This window comes from Euleptes europaea, chromosome 1 (genome assembly GCF_029931775.1).
Source record: "Euleptes europaea isolate rEulEur1 chromosome 1, rEulEur1.hap1, whole genome shotgun sequence".
Taxonomy (NCBI): domain Eukaryota; kingdom Metazoa; phylum Chordata; class Lepidosauria; order Squamata; family Sphaerodactylidae; genus Euleptes; species Euleptes europaea.
This window is the reverse complement of record NC_079312.1, coordinates 42,535,132-42,557,206: the sequence shown is the minus strand read 5'-3', so window position 1 is coordinate 42,557,206 and position 22,075 is coordinate 42,535,132. Positions and strand designations below refer to the sequence as shown.

The window sequence follows — 22,075 nt, the reverse complement described above, 5'->3', positions numbered from 1 at the left end:
TTTGTACGGGCCTTTAACGGCCTGTTTGACTCGCAGGCTAGGAAGCTCTCTATACCCAGGTCCTTGCTAAAATCCCTTGCTTGGTGGCAATCAGAGCAAAATCTGAGCCAAGGAATGCCCTTTGGAATTCCCTCCCACACTAAGGTGGTAACGTTTGATGCTTCTAACTTGGGTTGGGGTGCTCATTGCGAGGGCTCCTCCGCACAAGGTGTTTGGTCCCTGTCTGAGAAGTCTTTTTATATTAATTTGTTAGAGTTACGTGCTATCCGTTATGCTCTTATTTCATTTACAGATTTGCTTCGCAATGAAAGTGTGCTTGTGCAGACAGACAATACGACTGCGATGCACTACTTAAACAGGCAAGGAGGCACGGTCTCTGTGTCTCTCTGCCGAGAAGCAACCAGGATTTGGAAATGGGCAATACTCAACAAAGTGTCTCTTCGTGCTATTCATATAGCGGGCATCAAGAACTGTCTAGCCGACACATTGAGCAGGGTATTCTTACCAAGATACGAATGGTCCCTCAGTTGGGATTACCTTCTCCCAATTTTTCAGCTGTGGGGTTTTCCTGTGGTGGACTTATTCGCAACATCGAACTACGCCAAAGCCCCTCTTTTCTGCTCCAGAGCGGGTCTCGATCCCGGCTCTTTGGGAGATGCATTTTTGATTCCCTGGGACAAAGGCCTTCACTATGCTTTCCCGCCACTACCACTAATGGTTCGTGAAGTCACGAACTCATTGCATTCTGATTGCTCCGTTCTGGCCGAGACAGCTTTGGTTCTCCCTGCTATGTCGGATGGCGGAGGACAGATTTGTCCACTTTCCACCTGCCCCGGACCTTTTACTCAGCGGAACACTTTGTCACCCAGAGCCTCACAAATTGCGCCTGACGGCCTGTTCCTATTCCCCCCATGTTAAACCTTACTGATAGGGTACTAGCAGTGATCCTTAGTTGTAGGAAACTATCCACTAGGACCTCATATGCAGCCAAATGGGAATGTTTTTCTAGTTGGTCCTTGGAGCGTGGTTTTTCACCTCATTCATGCCCTCTACCCACTGTGTTAGAGTATTTGTTATCACTGAAGGATAGTGGCCTCAGTGTTTCTTCTATTAAGGTTCACTTGGCAGCCGTATCTGCTTTTCATATTTGGGTTGATGGTGTTTCCCTGTTTTCACATCACACATCTAAGATGTTTATGAAGGGATTATCTAATTTGTTTCCCCCTATTGTCAGACCTGTTTCTCAATGGTCTTTGTCTCTGGTGTTATCCCAGTTAATGTTACCCCCTTTTGAGCCGTTACACACTGCTTCCATGGCTCACTTATCTCAAAAGGTATGTTTCCTAGTTGCAGTCAACTCAGCCAGAAGGGTTGGGGAGCTGGCAGCTTTAAGTTCAGTGCCTCCGTTCCTACAGTTTTACCCAAACAAGGTAGTTCTCAGGCCTAAGTTTCATTTGACTCAATCTGTCTCCTTACCTGTTTTTTTCCCTAATCCACTCTCAGATGCAGAAAAGGCGCTTCACTTATTGGATTTGAGGAGAGCTTTACTTTATTATTTACAACGTACTAAAGAAGTTAGAAAGTGTAAGTCTTTATTTGTCTGTTTTGCTGGACCCAAGATGGGTCTACAGGCCTCTTCTCAGTCTATTTCCAGGTGGATCGTCCAGACGATCAGGTTTTGCTATCGACAAGCTGGTTTTCGTTGTCCTGGTTCCCTGCATGCCCACTCTACCAGAGTGCATTCGACGTCAACAGCACTTCGGGGAGGTGTTCCCTTGTCCGACATCTGCAGAGCTGCGACGTGGTCGTCACCGGACACGTTCATCCGTCATTACGCAGTGGATGTTGAATCTAGAAGAGATGCAGATGTGGAGAGAGCGGTCTTACATTCTGCTTTGACTAGTTGCTCATACCCTCCTCCATGACAGTGAGTAGCTACTTAATCTCCCAATGTGGGACTGCACAGAAGACCGAAGATGAAAACAAGGTTTCACTTACCTGTAACCTTTGTTCGAGTTGTCTTCTGTGCAGGCACACATCCCACCCTCCTGCCCCGCTATGAGCTTCTTAATGTTTTTTTCTATTCTCTTCTTAGGAGTTCACGCAGCTGGCAAATTTAAAGAACTGAGGGATAGGGGGCGCCGACCTCCGACGTTGCGTCGCTTTGGTGGGAAGGCGCGCGCATGCGCGGAGGACGCGGCGCCCCCTATCTAGTGATTAGAAGCTATGTAAATCTTCCGATGGCTGGCCTGCGCGTGCGCAGTCCCCAATGTGTGCCTGCACAGAAGACAACTCGACGAACAAAGGTTACAGGTAAGTGAAACCTTGGTTCTTGTAGGTTACCCGGGCTGTGTAACCGTGGTCTTGGAATTTTCTTTCCTGACGTTTCGCCAGCAGCTGTGGCAGGCATCTTCAGAGTAGTAACACTGAAGGACAGTGTCCTTCAGTGTTACTACTCTGAAGATGCCTGCCACAGCTGCTGGCGAAACGTCAGGAAAGAAAATTCCAAGACCACGGTTACACAGCCCGGATAACCTACAAGAACCAATGAACTCTGACCATGAAAGCCTTCGACAATAAAGTGAAACCTTGTTTTCTAAAGAGTGTATAGTCATACATAATCATTTTCATATCCCACACAGGGTAAGTATAAATCAGGTTACTATAAGATGTCCAAAAGGTACTTCACATCATGCAGCATTAGAGAATTAGAAACTAGCTAGCAGCTATGTAGTAAACCCAGGTGTGCGTCATTACAGTCAGATCTGAAACGAAAGCCAGACCTTGCCACTGGCATGCATGTATCTTAAAGGGGACATAAGTATTTTAGAGGAAGCATGTCAGATCGTTGTCCAAATTTAAACCGTGTGGAGCCAGCGTGTTCAGGAGATGTATGAAGAAAGCCTCCTTTTGTCTCAGTATCTTTTCATTATTGCATCTATCAAAACGTTTCCTGTTTAAACGCCAGATCACAAAGTAGCAAAGCTCATTCTCGCTGTGGCGCTGCTGAAGGAAATGTTCCACTACTGGGGCAGAAATTAATTTAGCCCATATCCTGGACTTATGTTCAAGTATACGACTCCTAATAGATCTAATAGACGAGCCAATATAAATTTTTCCACACGGACAAAGGAGGCAGTACACACAGAAATGAGTGTCACAATTGGTATAGGATCGCAACTTCAAGGTAAAGTTCATGTCAGTTCTAGTAAATTCCTTGACCTCAAGGCATAAATTGCAAGCCATGCATTTGTGACACTTAAAGTGTCCATATGTAGATTTACTGTCAGTATCCTTATATATGTCTGAATGGACTAGTCTGTCTTTGATAGAGTCAGTTTTACGAAAGCCTATTTTGGGAGAGTTCTGACATCCGGGGATGTCTTTCAAAAGGTGTCAATGCTTGTTGATAATGCTGGCAATGTGTCCCGACAGATGGGTATATTGTAGGGCAAATGTAATAGTCTGTCCATTATTGCTCTTCCTGGATCTATTGTATAATAGATCCTGTCTATTAACTCCCCTTATCCTATCCTGAGCTCTAGCGATGACTTTAAAGGGCTAGCCTCTATTAGCTAGAGACTGCGACAAGTCTGCAGCAGCCTGTTGAAAATCCTTAGCACTGGTTGTATTTCTTTTAATTCTAACAAACTGCCCATAGGGCAGATTATGTCTGAGGTGTTTGGGATGATGGGAAGAAAAATGCAAAAGAGCATTTTGATCCGTTGGCTTTTTATACAACGTCACGGCTAATTTGCCTTCATTGTCGTGGTATACCATGGTGTCTAGGAACGGGATCCTGTGGGCATGAATTTGACCAGAAAATTTAATAAAAGAACAGGAATTAACCCAATTCATAAATTCATCAAAATTAATCTCCGGAGATATAAAAATATCAAATCATCTATATATATCCTGAAGCCCCAAATGTGTTGTTTAAAGGGATGGTCACTGTAAATATATCTATGCTCGAAATCGACCATAAATATATTTGCAATGGTCGGGGCAACTGCAGATCCCATGGCAATTCCATTGACTTGTAGATAAAGTTGTTCATTGAATCGAAAAAAATTATTTTTAAACACCAAATCAACCAGTTTCAATAAGAAAGCAGAGGAAGGGGTGGGATCTACTCTAGAGTCAAGTAAGGTTTGGATCACAGAATATGTGTAATCAAGCGGGACATTCGTATATAAGGATACGACATCTACCGTGGCAAGAAGACAATTGTGGGGAACTTCAATGTTTTCAATAAACCGAATAAAGTCACCTGTGTCCAGCAAGGACTCTGTATCCACAGCAAATTGTCTTTAATGAAAGTCAAGGAATTTAGATACAGGTTCAAGTAAACTTTGCGAGGCTGATACTATTGGCCTGCCTGGAGGGACTCGTCCTGGTTTGTGGATTTTAGGTAGGGTATTTATAGGATATTTATTCACCAGGAATTCAGCTGTGGAATCGTTTATATCCCCATTGGAATGTGCCTCTTGGACAATGCTGGAAATAATTCCCTCTATTTTACTGGTGGGATCTCTAGATAGTTTTTGGTAATATTCGGGGCAGTCTAATTGGCGTTGAATTTCCTCAATGTAATCATTTTTATTTTGAAGCACAATTGCCCCGCCCTTATCAGCAGCACGAATAATCAACTGAGAGTCAGAGGCCAAATTGTCTAATGCTTGTTTTTCCTCTTTACTTAAATTATGTTTTTTAGCAATTTTTTGATTTTCTATTTTTAAAATGTCTCTGTTGACCACATTTTGAAATGCTGCTATCATAGGATTTGAACTAGGCGGGTTAAATCTAGATTTTGGACGGAAAGGTTTAGAGGGAGAAGAAGTTGTCTTGAAATGATCTTTCAATTTAATCAAACGGAAAAGTTTAAATAAATCCACATGAGTTTGAAAAGACAAGTACATAGGGGTGGTATAGAGGTGCCTGTTTCTCCCCCAACCTCCAGGTAGTGGCAGGAGACCTCCTGCTATTACAACTGATCTCCTGCTGATACAGATCACCTGGAAAAAATGGCCGTTTTGGCAATTGGACTCTATAGCATTGAAGTCCCTCTCCTCCCCAAACCCTGCCCTCCTCAGGCTCTGCCCAAAAAACCTCCCACCGGTGGCAAAGAGATACCTGGCAACCCTACTCGGGGCTTTGCCTTGATTATGCGTCAGAGGTTGCCTCACTGCCCACTCACGTTGCCACACATTTTGCCCATGTTTTCTGAATTCGTGTTTAGCCAGCATTCAGAAAACCTGGGCAAAATGCACAGAAACGCGGGGAGAGCGAGGCAACAGAGGTTTGAAAATGCATGCATAATCAAGGTAAAGCCCCAAGTAGTCGGCGGGGTCACCACGAGGAAACAGCTATGCATAAATGGCCCAATGGGAAGCTTTAGACATGCAGTCCTAGGGTAGTGAGTCCTCGTGAAGCAATGCACTTTTGAAAAGCAGCTTGTGATAAGAATTTTGGGTTCTGGTGTGCAAAGTATAAAATCATATGGGGAACTTGCAACATCTTGGATGTACCTAAAGTAACTCTCTGGATATTGGCCAGTGTATTTACAGGAATAATACAATAAAATAAAACAGTGACAGCAAGTGGAACATGCTCCATTTGGACAGATCTTTTATTTACTTTGAGACGTGATAGTGACTACTTGTGTTCTAATGGTTTACAATACTAAAAAATTAACTTTTTGTTTAATTCAACTGCTTATGTCATTAAATGAGTACAGTCTGGACCTTTCAACAAGTGTAAAAATTAGCAAAACCATCTGTTTTATCAATCAAAATCCCCAGATGAGTTCTGCCAAGCCAACTGTAACTGTGTTTTGTTCTATAATAAATGCATTCTGAGTAAATCCAGGCACCATAAAAAAAAAAAAAGACACAACATCGAACGTTTAGACTGAGTTAATAACAGACGTTTTTCTTCTTTTCTCTCCACGCAAAATAGTGCGTTATTACTTGCCACAGGTGAGGTAGTACCAAGTTCTTTTACATCAGTATTCAGCGTGTGATCTTAGTATGCTTTTTTAGTGCTGAAATCCTGCAGGAGGCTTCAAGTATATAGTCTGTAAGAAATAGGGTCTTCTAATGATTAAAAAAATGCCCATATTTGCCTAATCTTTCAGAGTATGTGCTTGTCACAAGTAAAGCCTATTACTCTTATACCAGATACAATTGGACAATCTAATGGGAAGTGTTATAATGCCAGTGCAATACACAAGACAATGTTTTTTTTGTAAATCGTGTTGTACATTACATGTTCTGTGTGTATATGAAATGCTATCAAGACACGGCTCACTTCTGGCGACCCCAGCAAGGGGCTTTCAAGGCACGTGAGAAGCAGAGGTGGTTTGCCATTGGCTTCCTCTGCAGAGCCTTCCTTGGTGGTCTCCCTTCCAAGTACTGACCCTGCTTAGTTTCTGAGTTCTGACAAAATAGGGCTCTGCCAGGGGTCGGCAAACCGCGGCTCCCGAGCTGCATGCGGCTCTTTGGCCTGTTGAGTGCGGCTCTCTGAACTTGGTTCGGAGCCCCTGCTCTCGCGCGGCAGCTGGGCTTCGGAGCCGGCGCGCCTGAGAGAGAGAGAGTGAGCGAGCGCGAGAGAGCAGGCGAGTGGGCGCACTGTCTCCCCCCCCCGTGGAGAATGGCTGGGTCCCCCTTTCCCTTGCCCTCAATGGTTGGGAGGCTAAAGCCTCCCCTCCCCTCTACCCACGCGATTGATGGGCGGGCGGCTCGGCGGTTCCTGGCCTGCCCCGCCCGCCTATCAGCTGTTGGGCGGGGCGGGCTTCCTTTGGTAGACCTGGTTTCCGGCTGAGTCCTATTGGGAGGCCATGTCTACCCACTGGCTTTCTTGGTGGTAGACCTGGACTCCGAGAAGGGGGAAAAGTCCCCCTTCAGAGGCCAGGTCTACCAATTGGCTTCTATGGGCCTCCGGAGGCCAGGTCTACTGCCAAGAAAGCCAATGGGTAGACCTGGCCTCCCAGTGGGACTCAGCTGGAGGCCATGTCTATTCACTGGCTTTCTTGGCGGTAGACCTGGACTCCGAGGAGGGAAAAAAGTCCCCCTTCAGAGGCCAGGTCTACCAATTGGCTTCTATGGGCCTCCGGAGGCCAGGTCTACTGCCAATGGGACTCAGCCGGAGGCCAGGTCTACCAATAGGCTTTTATGGCGGTAGACCAGGCCTCCAGGCAAGGCCTCCAGATGGGGAGGGGGAAATGGCAGGGACTTACAATTTCATTTTTATCAATAAATAAGATTACTATTAAGTATGATGTCAAGTTTTATTCAGTGTAACTATAGTTTAATTAAGACTTAAAACTTTAATTAAAGTTTATTAAGTTAATAAACAGTGTACCTACCTATATAGTTTAAGTTTAAGAAATTTGGCTCTCAAAAGAAATCTTAATCGTTGTACTGTTGATATTTGGCTCTTTTGACTAATGAGTTTGCCGACCCCTGGGCTATACCATGCCGCCCGCCCTTCCTTCATGTGCTATATACATGAATTACAGAATATTAATAATGAATAATAAGTGTTCTATATAAATGACAAATTAATAAAAATCCTTATATTTACTGTTCAAGAAAGGGGAAAGAGCTCTTGCTTATGAGAATTCAAAAAAATAAATAAATAGACCATAGTCTATGGGGGGGGGGGGGGAATGGCCATATATGCCAAGGCTCGGGAAGTTCTTTGCCTGAGAGCTGCACTAGAATTCTCTGGTAAATGTGTTAAGTCTGATCTCACCATGAAAGTGAGCATCTCTAGGGTCAGAGGTGACCTTGGAAGCTATCCTACTCCAACCCCCTGCTCAATGAGGGAAATTCAAAGGTGGATCATGGCCAACAGATGACTGTCCTGCTTTTGTTTGAAGACCTTCACATAGTAAATGATTTGCATAACCCCATCTCCTATTTGTATCAGTCCCTGCCTGTGCTTCTGTGGTGGGATGATACCCCAGCATGGCATGGGCAAGTCCTGATGCTAAAGGTAGGGAGACCTAGGATCAAGTTGAGCCTTCCAGCCCACATCCACTCTATGGGAAGGAGAGAGGCTGAGCAAGTGCCCGTGGCTTGTGCCACTTAAGAATTCTTGGAATAGTTTTCAGGGGTGGATTCCTTCTTCTTACTGCTTTCGTTCACCATCATCTGGTTTCTATAATAAGTGGATACGTTCATTCAGAATGTCAGATGGAAAAGGGAGCTGTTCATCTTGTATTTGACAATCGTATTTCCAAGAAGCCATGTTTTGTAGACTCTTCCTCAAAATGATGCAGGTTACTTTTGAAGACTCCTTAAGATAAGATGCTCCACACTCATCTTTTGATTCAGAAAATGGGTAGCATAGAGATCACAGGTTTGTAGTAATTATTTTAATAGTAGCCAGGCCACCCATTTCTGAAGGAGGGCCAGATCGTCACAGGAGCCAGAGTGACCCCCCACGCCGGTGTCCGTGCCACTTGCGCCATGGAAACTGGCATGGGCACCGGCGTGAAGTGACTTACGCCGGTGCCCCTGGACACTGGCGTTTTCCTGGCATATCTTCCAGCACTGGCATCCGACGGGGTGGAGCTGCCTTTCGTGCTCAAAAAGCACCATTTTGCAGGCATCAAGATACGCCTGCAAAATTGTGGCGCAGCCCCATGGAACTGTATGGGAAGTTCCATGGGGTTTTAAAACTAAAATAATTTTAATTTCTTTTATTTTTTTATTGCGCTGGCAGCAAGCCACTGGAGGTGGCACACGCAGCTGTCTCACCTCCGGCCACCACGGAACCACCACCACCCCACTCAGGAATGGGCTCCCAGTCTCTCATACAAGCACTCCTTCCTTTCTCTTCTTACTCATCCAGTGTGGCTAATATTCAGATTATAGTTTGATATTTGTTTATTTTTCAAATTTATAGCCCGCCCTCATTCCAGCCAGGCTTAAGGCGGGTAACAATCTCTAAAATACATAACAACCTCTAAAATACGTAAAACCATAGAACGTCGATAAACAGCAATAGACATTGATAAAACATCTTATAATAAACCATAAACAGGGTGGCCTTAAAAATCCCAGATGCCACCATGTAACTGAATGTCAGCAGGTCAACCCCCACAGATGCCAGGGGGGGGGAAGGATGGGGAGGCCAGCAACGATGGATAAACTCACGACTGCCCTCAATTATAGGCCTGGCAGAATAGTTCTGTTTTACAGACCCTGCAGAACTCCTTAAGATCCCAAAGGGTGCTGATGCCACCAGGAAGACTATTCCACCAGGCTGGGGACGAAAAAGCCCTGTCCCTTATTGAGGACAGCTGCACACTCTTCGGGCCAGGGACTACCAGCAGATTACTACAAGTAGAGTGTAGAGGTCTTTGGGGGGCCGTGCCAGGAGAGGCGGTCCCATAGGTACGATGGTCCCAGACCACGTAAGTTGAGGAATTTGCTAATTGCACTCTTATGAAACTAAATTATGGCTCAGCTCCAAAGAACTGGAGCAAAGCTCCACTCACAGAATGGGGCTTTGGTTCTTTCCCTGTTCTGTCTCAAAAGTCACTCCTTAAGGCTGGGTCATATTGCAGGTTTGCAGTGGAATGAAATGTGGAAGCTGCAGTCGGAATGAGGAGCCCTCAATCCCATTCTATAGATTTTCAGTTTTTAAAATAAGTTCTTGTTTCTGTTGCAATTGGAGAGAAAACTCCCAGTCCTTTTGGTTCAAATTTGTAGTTGGAAGTACTGCAGAATCTGTGGTTTGGGGGTGGGGGGCTATTTCTAAACTTTTGTTTCAGTAAATGTTAAAGCAAAAGTTTCAAGGAAAGTTTTTACTAAGTTAGTTGTGGCAATAGCATTTATATACTATAAAATAATTATTATATTCTGATGCGGGATTATGTAAATCATTGTATTGATTTTGTAGAAATATAATTAATTCTTCCAGCTGGAGAATATAATTGAACAAGTGTATTTTGCTCACATCTGAGATCCAGAGATTCAAATGTCTAGAGAAAAGAAATTTTCAGAATAAAATAAAAAATTTCATACAAGAACTACTTATGATTCCACATTAGTGTGCAGCTGCATGTCTACACCGGATATTATGTTAGGCATGATTATATTTTTTCTTAAGAAAAGACCATTTTTTGAGACTGATAAAAAATATTTACGTTCTGACCATGCTACATCTAGCGAGTGGGTCTGGAAATCTATTTTAGTCTCCCCTCCCCTTCTAGAGTTCTGCTTTAGAAATAAATTGTGCAATTAATGTATCTGAAAACCTTTATTTAATTTGCATGTTATGTACAATGTAGTCCATTTACTTCTTTTGAACTTTCAATTCTTTGTTAATTTTTTGTCAGGGAGTAAGAATAAAGGGTTGTAAAATTAGAATATCTCTGCCAGGGTGTGGAGCCAGAGAGAAATGATCCACAGACAGTGTTCAGTAGCTCTTCTCAGGTCAGATGCACACCCCAACAAATAGTGAACTCACCTACACTTTCCCTGTTTCCTAAGCTATTAGCAGAAATTATACCTCCAGGTTTGTTCCATAAAGCATGGGGCCTTGAAACTTCTTTCTTTGTATTTGCATCTCAATAAAAGTAAGAGGATTTTACTTCAAGTACTGTTTTAGAAGCCATAATATTTAATTCAGGTCCCCCAATTATAACCATACAGATTTGTTGCCCTCCTGCATGAGTCTGTGTTTCTGTACTTTCCCTCCTTTCCTTTATTTCCTGTACAGAGGGGGGTGGGGAATCCAAGCTATAAAAATGTATAGAAATATTTTGGAAAGTGTAATGATGAATGTGGGAAATTTCTTTACGCCGAATTCTGAAATGGGCCCCCCAATGTTATGGCATTTTGTTCAGTCTCCTGTAGCATGTCGTAGCAGTTGGCAGCCGCTGTAGTAATACGATCTGGTCCCCAGAGGGAAAGGGAGCCAACTCCTGACACTGAGGATGGCCCTGGTTGGACATTTTTTTCTGAACCTGCTCTTGACTGCTAGTAGGTTTGCATTTCCATCATGCTGAAGAATATTTAGTTATTCTTTATATTGTGCCATCAAAGTGCATTTATACAGGGCACTGAGGCACCCATTCCTTTAACACTGGAAATCCTACTCAGCCTGCTGCTGGCTTCTGAGACTAGGGTTGGGAAATACCTGGAGATTTTGGGGGTGGAGCCTGAGGAGGGCGGTGTTTGGGGAGGGGAGGGACTTCAATGCCACAGAGTCCAATTGCCAGCTCCAGGTTGGGAAATACCTGGAGATTTTGGGGGTGGAGCCTGAGGAGGGCGGTGTTTGGGGAGGGGAGGGACTTCAATGCCACAGAGTCCAATTGCCAGCTCCAGGTTGGGAAATACCTGGAGATTTTGGGGGTGGAGCCTGAGGAGGGCGGGGTTAGGGGAGGGGAGGGACTGGCTGTCCGGCTAGCGCTTCTGTGTGCAAAAAGCTCCTTGAAAAGTATTGATCTGGTGCAGTGATGGCGAACCTTTTAGAGACCGAGTGCCCAAACTACAACCCAAAACCCACTTATTTATCACAAAGTGCCAACACGGCATTTTAACCTGAATACTGAGGTTTTAGTTTAGAAAAAACAACACATACATTATTAACATCTTTTGCCTTAAAAGAAAAACACAATAACAGAGGTTTCAATGATACAAACAACTTTTTATTGAAAGGTAAAAGTTTGCATTTGGCATGCTTTTGAACAATTAATGTTTGTTCAAAGCCCCTAAGCTGGGCAGCGGGAGTCCGGGGGGGGGGGTCTTTGAACTGCTCCACGCTGCCTGCAGGCAGAGTCCAGGGAAGGCAGGCGCGACAGCTGCTCAACTTATCCGCGCATGCCCACAGAGAGGGCTCAGCATGCCAAGTTCGGCACGCGTGCCATAGGTTCGCCAACACGGATCTAGTGCATGTGGAAATCCTAGCAGCAGAGGAAGTAAGTGCTACAGTGGAGGAAACCTTTTGCAGCAGCCAAAAGAAGCGTTAGGGGAATGATGTCATAGAAGAAGAGTTGGTTGTTATATGCCGACTTTCTCTACCACTTAAGGGAGAATCAAACCAGCTTACAAACACCTTCCCCTCCCCACAACAGACACCCTGTGAGCTAGGTGGGGTTGAGAGAGCTGTGACTAGCCCAAGGTCACCCAGCTGGCCTTATGTGTACGAGTGGGGAAACTAACCCGGTTCACCAGATTAGCCTCCGGCGCTCATGAGGAGTGAGGAATCAAACCCAATTCTCCAGATTAGAGTCCACCGCTCCAAACCACCGTTCTTAACCACTACACCATGCTGGCTATATCAGGACCCAAGCCTGAAGTTTTAGGATGCTGAATTCTGTTCATAGTACCAATTTCTCCACTTGCACAAAATTACTGAACACATGAAGCCTTTCAATGATGTATATATTACCAATATAAACACCTGAGTAATGATGATTTCTTTTCCCCCTGCACAAATCAGGGAAGAGGAAAGCAATGCCAAAGGAGGCGTGTGGAAAATGAAGGTCCCCAAAGACAGTACGGTATGGTGTGCCTCACATTGTCCGGCCATTCCTCATCAGATTCTGTTGGATGGAGGGGGCGTGTGTTGATTTCTTTACTTGTGCTCACAGTTTTAGCCGTGCAACCTTATATAGCTGCCTATATCAGGGGTGTCAAACGTAAGGCTCGCAGGCAGGATCTGGCCCCTTGAGAGCTCTTATCTGGCCCGCAAGCCAGTTGAAGCAGTCACCCACCCCCCACTCTTGATCTGGGCTGGTGAGGCATGGCCCTGCCCGACCAGGTGACATTTATGTCATATCCAGCCCTCATAACAAATGAGTTTAACACCCTTGGTCTATATACTCGTTCAGAAGTCTGGTTGGATCCAAAGTAGTTCTTGCGTAAGCAAAAGGCACTTCCACAGCAGCAGTAAGACCCCCTCCCCCATCCTATCCCATTTCTGAAAGTCCTCTGATCCTCAGGAGCAGCTTTGGGGGTGGTATGAGAGCTGCAAAATCAGAAAGTGCGGGGAGGGGGAGATCCATTCTCCTTGTGCTTCTTTGAATCCAAACCTTTGTTTGAGAAAGCCAGAAAACTTACTGGGTCACGGGTAGCACAGAACATTCAGTCTCTTGCCTTGAATGTCCTTCAGCAGTGTGTTGTTTTAAAACAGCATCACTTTCCATCCGTGTTGTCATTTCATGCTTTAAGAGCCCCTAATTTTTAAAAAAATAATTATTGCTTTGGGGTTTGTTTGGGACTTGTGAGGGGGTGCTGTTTTCTCATTTTTGCTGGTTTTTACAATCACTACAGAAGAGAACTGGCACAAAGTTAATCATAGCTACTTTGAAGACCTGACTAGTCTAATTGATTTGCATTGAAATCTTCCCTATTTAAAGGGCTTGCACAGGGAAATAGTAATTCTAAAGTCCAAATTATCCATGATCAAATCCTCATCTTAATCCTATTCCTGGTGAATCTCTATGGCAGGGGTGTCAAACATACGGCCCGCAGGCCAGATCCGGCCCCTTGAGAACTCTTATCCAGCATGTGAGGCAGCCACCAGCCCCCTCTCGATCTGGCCTCGCCATCCGAGGCAGACATCCCCTCCCTGTTCGCGTTCTGGGCTGGTGAGGCTTGGCCCAGCTGACCAAGTGACATTTATGTCATACCCGGCCCTCGTAACAAATGAGTTCGACACCCCTGCCCTAGGGGAAGGGAGTTACAGAGCTGCTGAGTAACCCTCAAAATAGCCCTTCTGCATGGCGCTGCAGTACAGACTTGGTGCATAACTGGTAATAGGATGCGGCTGCTCTTTATGGTCATACTAGAACTTGTGGTATGGCAATCACTTACATAGGATGGGCCCGTACCATTTAGATCAGTGGTTCCCAAACTTTTTGAGTTATGGAGCACTTTTCAGGCAAGAAATTTGTCACGAAGGACTAATTTTAACCTAGCACCTCTATACTAGCCCTGAGCTGGATGGCCCAGGCTAGCCTGATCTCGTCAGATCTCAGAAGCTAAGCAGGGTCAGCCCTGGTTAGTATTTGGATGGGAGACCACCAAGGAATACCAGGGTTGCTGTGCAGAGGAAGGCACTGGCAAACCACCTCTGTTAGTCTCTTGCCATGAAAACCCCATAAGGGGTCGCCATAAGTTGGCTGCGACTTGACGGCACTTTACACACACACACACACACACACCTCTATACTAAACCAAATGACAGTAGTATTTTTCTTTCCAATCAGGGTAGGGAGGACTGTAGAAAAAAGCATAGCACCATAGAAATGCAGAGGTGTGTCATACCAATGGTCCTTGATTTAAACCCTGCATGGGGCTAGCTACGAGACAGTCTTGCAAAGAGTACCAGGCGCAGCTGAGGTTTAGCACCATAGGCACTTGGGGTGAGCCACCGCTTCTGATTGTCTTCAGTCAGAAATCCTGAAGCTCCATCCTTATGCTGCACACAGAGGGCTCATTACTGCCACCTGTTCCTGTCCATTCCAGCAGCCTTTATGCTCCATCCCTCCTCATCCCAGTTATATTTGTGTCCTGGGATGGAGTACTGTATAGGTTTTTTGGAGAGCAGTGTTAGAAATATGCAACAGCAGTGTTTCTTCTCTTCCTTGGAGCTCTGCCTCAAAGATCCCTTTCTCCAGGGCTCCATTCTCCCACATATATGTTCCAGGTGTGTGTGACATGGAGCAAAAGACATGTAGCCACATGCCTTGAGATACAGGTGTCCTGGGTAGGGTTTACATAGTGCTTGGGAAAGCTGTGATTGGCTGTAGGCTTTGTTTACTTCAATTTGTTTATTTATGTATTTATACCTGGCTTTTCTCCCCAGAGGGGGAACCAAAGCAGCTCATAACATTGTCCTTCCCTCCTCCACATTACCCTCACAGCAGCAACAACCCTGTGAGGTAGGCTAGGCTGAGAGTGTGTGACTGGCCCAAGGTCACCCAGTGAGCTTCCATGGCAGAGGGGGAATTTGAGCCTGGGTCTCCCAGATCCTAGTCTGATGCTGCAGCCACTGTGGCTTGTGGCAAGAGGCTTGAGGACAATTGTATTTTCATTCTTGATGAAGTCTGGAAGTCCAGCTGCACTGAGTATAGGAAGGAGGTTGGAAAAGTTTAGGATACTGACTAAGGCAGGGATCCTCAACATGGTGCTTTTCTGGTGCCTGCCAACTGTTTTTAAGAAGTGGGCAGGACCAAATAGGGCTTTTGCCCAGCAAGGCTTCTGGTTGACTATTAGAGATTTGATTGGCTGTACAGATTTTTTTTTTAACATTGCTTTGGCAGCAGCTGCCACCACAGCATGTGGATCTGCACTTTGTTGCTGAAGTTAAGCTGTGGCAATCATTTTGTGGCTGGCTCCGCCTCCTGTGGCAGCCACTTTATGGCAGATGTTTTGTCGCTGTGCCCACCATGCTGTGTTAGAATTCCGGATGTGCCCACAGGCTCAAAAAGGTTGGGGACCCCTGGACTAAGGCTTGTCTGAGGCTGCCAAATTCTGTGCCATTTCTGGGTCTTGCACCAGTACAGCACCGATGTATCTTCACTGTAGGGATTGGTTGGTTTCCTAAACAGCTCAGAGACAGGGTTTAAGAGTTGCTCCCTAAATCCATTTTGTTTTCAATACAGTGAGTTTATTCTTTTTAAAAAAAATTGACTCATAATTGTCTACAGAAATAAAACAGAAAGGAGCTCACTAGAGAATTGTGGAGGAAAAGGTTGACAGACGCAGAGAAGATTGCCTTTTGCCATTTTCTTATAGCATTCTTTTAACAAACGTTGGACATATTCATATTCAAAATGTATAGTTGGGTTGATGTTTGTATTGCAATTAACGTGAAGTTTATAATAAGACACACTACAATAGCACAGTGTTTGTGAACACAGTCAGTGTATTACTGTGCAGACTGCATACCTAATCCAATCAATCAATCAATCAATCAATCATCATTCCTTTATTGGCATAAAAACACAATACAGAAAGATACAAAAGGAATGGAAATATTAAAAAGTGCCCTTTATAGAATGGTTAAAAGACAGTTACATCAAATAGCGCTGTTTGTTGATATTGCCATCTAATTAACTGTTTGGCAGGCTTTTAAAACAAACTTCAAAAACTGTGCCACCGTCTCCAATATTTGGGGAGAATGATTGTCTCAGATTCTTTTAACGTTTCCTATTTATTGAACATTCTGGCTATTAACCAACAGGGGGCTTAAAAGTTCGTTACGAGATTCTGTGTAGAAACTACAATAAAATAAAACATGAGCAACCGTTTCAGTCATACCTAATCTTGAATGTAACAAAATCTAAATGTGTTTTGTTTTGTTAGTCTGCAGTTTGGAAAGAGTTATTGTTAGCAACTATTGGGGAACAGTTTGCAGACCGCTGTGCAGGAGGTAAGAAATTGCCCTTTCGCGCCCCCCCCCCCCAGTTTTTATTTTGAGTTCTTCTTGTTCAGCTCAACATTAGGACAGGAAAGTTTTGCCAAACGCCATCATCAGATGCAAATCAAAATACTCAAAATATGCCCAAGTGAAATGTCTCGTCACCCTTATTCCATTCGTTCAAATTTTGTCCACTTATGTGACTCGAGAAACATAATTGATTGATCTTTGCCAAAGAAGGATTTAAAGGGACTAGGCAAGTAGGTGATGTGAAGGACCTCTGCCTGAGACCCTGGTCTGAGTAGACAATACTGACTTTGATGGACCAAGGGTCTGATTCAGTATAAGGCAGTTTCATGTGTTCATGTGTGTTCAAATGTTTTAGCTAGCTAGCTGCTTATCAGATCTAACCATAGTTTGTTTTGTGCCATTTCATATATTCGGGTGCAGATGATGCTTTGGATCTTAAAAGCTATTTTCATGCAAAATGTTTTCTTCCAAAACAGGCTCATAGAGCCGATAAAAATAAGTGGGCCGTGCTAGCTAGGCTGTGGTGGACTGCACACTCGCTTAGGACTGAGCTCTGTTGAACTCAACAACACTCACTGCTACGTAAACACCTAAGAGCAGGCTGCATTTCTTCAGTACAGCCACTCCTATATCAAATGCTGAGCTTAGTCACAGAAGTAGAATTTCTCTGCCTTCCTCTGCAGCCCTTTGTCCCTCCCTCCCTCCCAACCCTCACCTGACCCTCCTGAACAAAATGCCACAGGGTACTGGGTGGGGGGATGCAGGAAGGGGGAAGAATTGCCTTCTCACTCATGTGCAAGCAGAGAAATCTTGGTTCTGAGGCCGGCAGGCCCTAGGGTTGTCAACCCGCTATTACAGCTGATCTCCAGGCAACAGAGATCAGTTCACCTGGAGAAAATGGCTGCTTTGGAAGGTGGACTCTATGGGATTATACCCCATTGAAGTCCTTCCCCTCCCCAAACCCCTCCCTCCTCAGGCTCCACCCCAAAATCTCCAGGTATTTCCCAACCCGGAGCTGGCAACCCTAGCAGGCCCCCATGTTGCATTGCTTTTTGTTCAGGGGGGCCCCCTGGCCACCAGCAGAAGGTTGTTTTTTTTTGCAAGGCTCAGGTGGTTGCTGGATGAACAGAATGGTAAGAAAGATCTACAAACTCCTTTTGTTTGTGGGAGATAGGATCCAACCAGCTTTTATTTTAAAATGGCTGACTGAAGCCAGCAGAGTAGGGCCTTTTGGAGGCAAGTATGCCTTTTGGAGGCCAGCCTGAGCTGTTCGCCTCTCCTCTCTGTTCCATGATGGCTTGGTGCTTCTCTGCTGCTACTGTTTTCAATATCAGTGATAAACCTGCACCTCTAAGCCCAATCCTTTTGTAGGCAATTCCCCCCTGTCGGTTTCATATATGCCCACATTCCCTTCTTCCTACTAGGGAATGGCACTGAATTTCCCCAGGGCTCCCAATCTCACTGCTGCTCCTGGGAGAGAGCTCTTATATCAACTGGGTTCAAACTGTCTCTGGAGTCACTCTTATGTGACACCCATTTGTAGTGAAAACCAGTGTGGTAGTAGTGGTTAGAGTATTGGGCTAGGATCTGGGAGATCCAGGTTCAGATGCCATTCTGCTGGAAACTTGCTTGTGACCTTGGGCCCATTGCATTTTTTTCAGTCTGACCTGCCTCACAGGGTTCTGGTGACATTGGACTGGAAAAGTGTAAAATATTATAAGCCACTTTGAGTCCCTATTGGGGAATAAGACAGGGTACAGATAAACTCCTTTCCCATTTTTTTAAAGGACATCTTATGTTACTAACTCAAAACAGGTGCCCCATGGGACAAAGTCTTTGACATGCAAACTCTAGCTGATGTTACATCCTCTACTACAGTCCTTTAGCAAATACTTTAATGATATTGTTCACATGGCCAATCTGGCCCTGAACGATGTCACACTGAGATCAAAACAGGAAAAAAGAAAAAGTAACTATCTAACTAGCCCATAAAGAAATTAATATTTTTTAATCTTAATTGTCTGGGAAATAAATTTGGCAATTGCCAATGTAATATTAAAATCCACCCCTGCTAAAATAACCCAGTACTTTAGCATATATATGCTGGATCCCAGTGGTCATGTCTCTTGCTGTTGATGGCCCGAAGGTTAATAGCACTTTATCACTAATTCAGCCACTGCGGAGTGTGAGTGCCGTAAACTGTTAGCCTGGGAAGGTGGCGGAATTTATCTGCCACACATCCCCTTCAAGTTGTGAATCAGCATGTTGATATGGCCCGTTTACTATCCCCTTTGAAGGAAGCTTGACATACCGTGTCCCACAGCCTTGAACTTGAAAAACCTTTAATGGCATAAGTAATATTACAATTGTTACTGAAGGTACATAAAATATGCAGTCATTAAGATAAAAACATAGGCCAGTAAATTCCAATAATAGAAATTACAAACTTTGGGCTTTTGTGTCCCACAGCCTATGCTGTGGTGGTGTACATGCCACATCTGTTCCTTTAATCTGGGTCAGTCTTTTGAAACTGCCCTAGGAATTAGTGTTGGAAAGAGGAAGGAAAAGAACTGGTTGTTACAGCGGCTCCACAGAGAGGCGATAAATGTTACTGCCTAGTTGGACAGTACTCTATGGGGAGTAATAGGCTTGCTGTGAGCTTCTTAAGAGTCACCTCTTCTTCCCCTCCTTCAAATAATATGGTGTCTCAGGGTTGTACACACATTTTTTTCCCATGTGCAAGATGCCGGGCTCCATCCTTCGCATTTCCTACTGAAAAAGTCTCTGGTAATTAGACTTGTCAAAATCCTTTAAATCCTTTCATCTGTCCTCTGTGGTGATTTCATCATTGTGTCTTCAGTGCCCTGAATACACTCGATGAACAGCAGTTACAGGTAAGTGCAACTTTGTTTTACTCAACAAGAGAAAGTGCTGCCTTAACCACCACTTACAGGTTTCCTCCAATTCTTTTCATACCTGTGTCACCTTGTGGGATTGAACCGCTCCTCTGAGGGAAGGCCACCTGCCATTGGGGGTGGAAGCAGCCAATGGCAGGATTCCAGCACTCCTCTTTGTTTGGGATTGGGCCTTGGCTGTTTTACAAAACACATTGTCCTTTCCAGGGCACCCCTTTTTTATCCTACTTATTGAGTTTACCTTTCTCGGTCTTTAGTCAGTCCTTATTTTACGAAGATGTTAACTTTTTTGGCTTCCACAGCTGCAATTTCTGTCGTTTTTACATATCTGTATGTGACACCATTACAGAATTTGGTTTTTGGTGTATATTTCACCTGTCAGGGAATGCCCAGATTTGTTTTTCTTCCTTCCCAAGATAGAGCGACTGTGCATCGTTCTGGTGGTCTCAGCACTTCATTGCTCTCAGGACGCTTCTTTTGAGTCTGAGCCTCTTTTGAGTCTGTGTCTCCCAGTGACTCCTGATCTTCTGCGAAATCTGTTTGTCATACTTTACTTTCACCTAGAAGAAGAAGAGTTGGTTTCTATATGCCGACTTTCTCTACCACTTAAGGGAGAATCAAACCGACTTACAATCACCTTCCCTTCCCCTCCCCACAATCGACACCCTGGGAGGTACGTGGGGGCTGAGAGAGTTCAGAGAGAACCCTACTTTGTGTTGGTCTCTCAAGCTCCGAGAAGGACCGGTCAGCATCCTCATATAACCCGTCCTTGTGGAATGGTATAAGCTCTTGCACTCTGTCTTGAGTGCATGGCTGTTCAATGACACTTTACATATCACATCTGTTTCTCTTTGCCACATTCCTGCATATATTTTGGTTGGGACACTTGTAGAGAGCTCCCTGCTCCTTTATAAGATTTTATATCAAACAGAAATCAGTGCCCTTTGTACTTAACACCTGTATGTACTTACACAGCCTTCATAGTGGCAAACAAAATTACTTCTGGCATATGTAGCAAAAATCACACCTATGCTACTGAAGAAGTGAGCTGTGGTTCACGAAAGCTCATACCCTACCAGAAAATATTTTTGTTAGTCTTTAAGGTGCTACTGGACTCTTGCCCTTTTTGACCTATGCTACTGTTATTTTTTTTTTGTGCTAATTAGGAAAGTCCTGTGAAACCAAAGAGCTCAGTCTTCTCCCGAATCTCCACATTTCAGACAAACACCATGTTATCTTAGAACAAACAAACATAAAAGAACACTATTATATTGGAAAATATATTTCAAAGATCTCCATATAAACTGTTGACACTACTGTCAAAAATAATGCTGCCAGAAATAAAGCTGACTGTTGATGACTTCATGGTAGAATTTTTACAGCAGCGTCTAAAATGTGCACAAGTTAGCTTTCTTTCAACAAAACCATTAGTTCTGGCTTGGTATTCTTGTTTCTCCTTTGATTTGTGGGTAAAACCATCCAATCTTGATTCTGACTTAAGGATACCTTTTTAAAAATAATGACGCTCTCTTTTTTCTTGACAGGTGATGAAGTAATAGGGGTCAGTGTCAGCGTTCGTGACCGGGAAGATGTCGTTCAAGTGTGGAATGTAAATGCGTCATTAGCAAGCGAAGCAAAAGTTTTAGAAAAGATCTATGAACTTCTGCCACACACATCTTTTAAGGCTGTTTTTTATAAACGTAAGTAGTACTGGCGTGCAGCACAAGTGGCGTTTGCTGTCCATATGGTTTCACACGTAGCTTCTCTCTTTCCTTCTTTGCTCCTGTGTGTGGCCGATAGGTCCTGAGCAGTTATTTCTTAGAGGAAAATATGATGTAGAGATATTTGGCCATGGCCAATGTTATATTTTTATCTCTATCCATCAGCAAAAAGGGGACTATTTTGTTATGGGGGCAGGAATGCTTGCCAATCTGGGGGAATCCATTTATCTCGGTGGTATTTAAAGAGGGGGCATTCCATCATCTTATGAAATAATGTGTCAATTTTCTTTGAATTGCATGGGCAAACGTGGTTTAATACTGACATTGCTTTTGTCTTTTCAGCTCACAAAGAGCATCACGCTTTTGAAGGTGGACGTGGAAGACATTAACAGTACTGAACTCATGTTGAAATAATTATTTTTTTTGGAGATCATCACAGCAAGAAGATGGACAGTACATCCAGAAAAACACCACAATCCCTGGTCATTTTACGTCTCTTTCTATTCACATTCAGCTGCTGGTGCTCAAAAGGAAAGAGAAATGCTGCCTCAGTTGCTGATCAGGACGTTTCTTTGGACTTCACAACAAAAGAAAAATCACCATTCAAACTGTTTTAGTACCTTTTTTTTAGATAGAAGGTTTTCTTGTTTTTAATTAGTTTTACTGTACTTAGTTTAAAGGCAGATATGCACAGGCATGAGACGCTGCTTTTCCTAGACTTGCTGTACTTAGAGAAATCATAGCTCTTTGAACCACGGGTGGGTTTTTTTTTTTCCAAGCCTTATTGTGAGACATTCCTATCATGTTAAAATCTACTCGCCAATTGTCCCGAGAGAGATTGGAAATTTGCACTGTGTTCCTTCTAATATAGAATGGCAGAAATCCAACAAGAGGAGCTCGTTGGACCTGAATGGCGACTGCATGACAGCCGTGCTGAATGAATTGATTTCAGGGTCATCTGGTTATGCACTGATGATAGCCACACTGCAAAATAATGATAATAATAATAATAATAATAATAAG

General features: G+C 44.1%; 1 protein-coding gene across 1 annotated transcript in view; it reads left to right on the top strand.

Annotated features, from left to right (window-relative positions):
• EIF4E3 (eukaryotic translation initiation factor 4E family member 3) overlaps positions 1-21,510 on the top strand; it is a 44,984-nt gene extending 23,474 nt beyond the window's left edge. The window contains exons 4-7 of the mRNA XM_056863364.1: positions 12,460-12,520; positions 16,332-16,398; positions 20,876-21,031; positions 21,395-21,510. Coding sequence (XP_056719342.1) covers positions 12,460-12,520; positions 16,332-16,398; positions 20,876-21,031; positions 21,395-21,441 — 331 coding nt within the window. The 3' untranslated portion in view covers positions 21,442-21,510. The remainder of the gene's footprint in view (positions 1-12,459; positions 12,521-16,331; positions 16,399-20,875; positions 21,032-21,394) is intronic.
• The last annotated feature ends 565 nt before the right edge of the window (positions 21,511-22,075 follow it).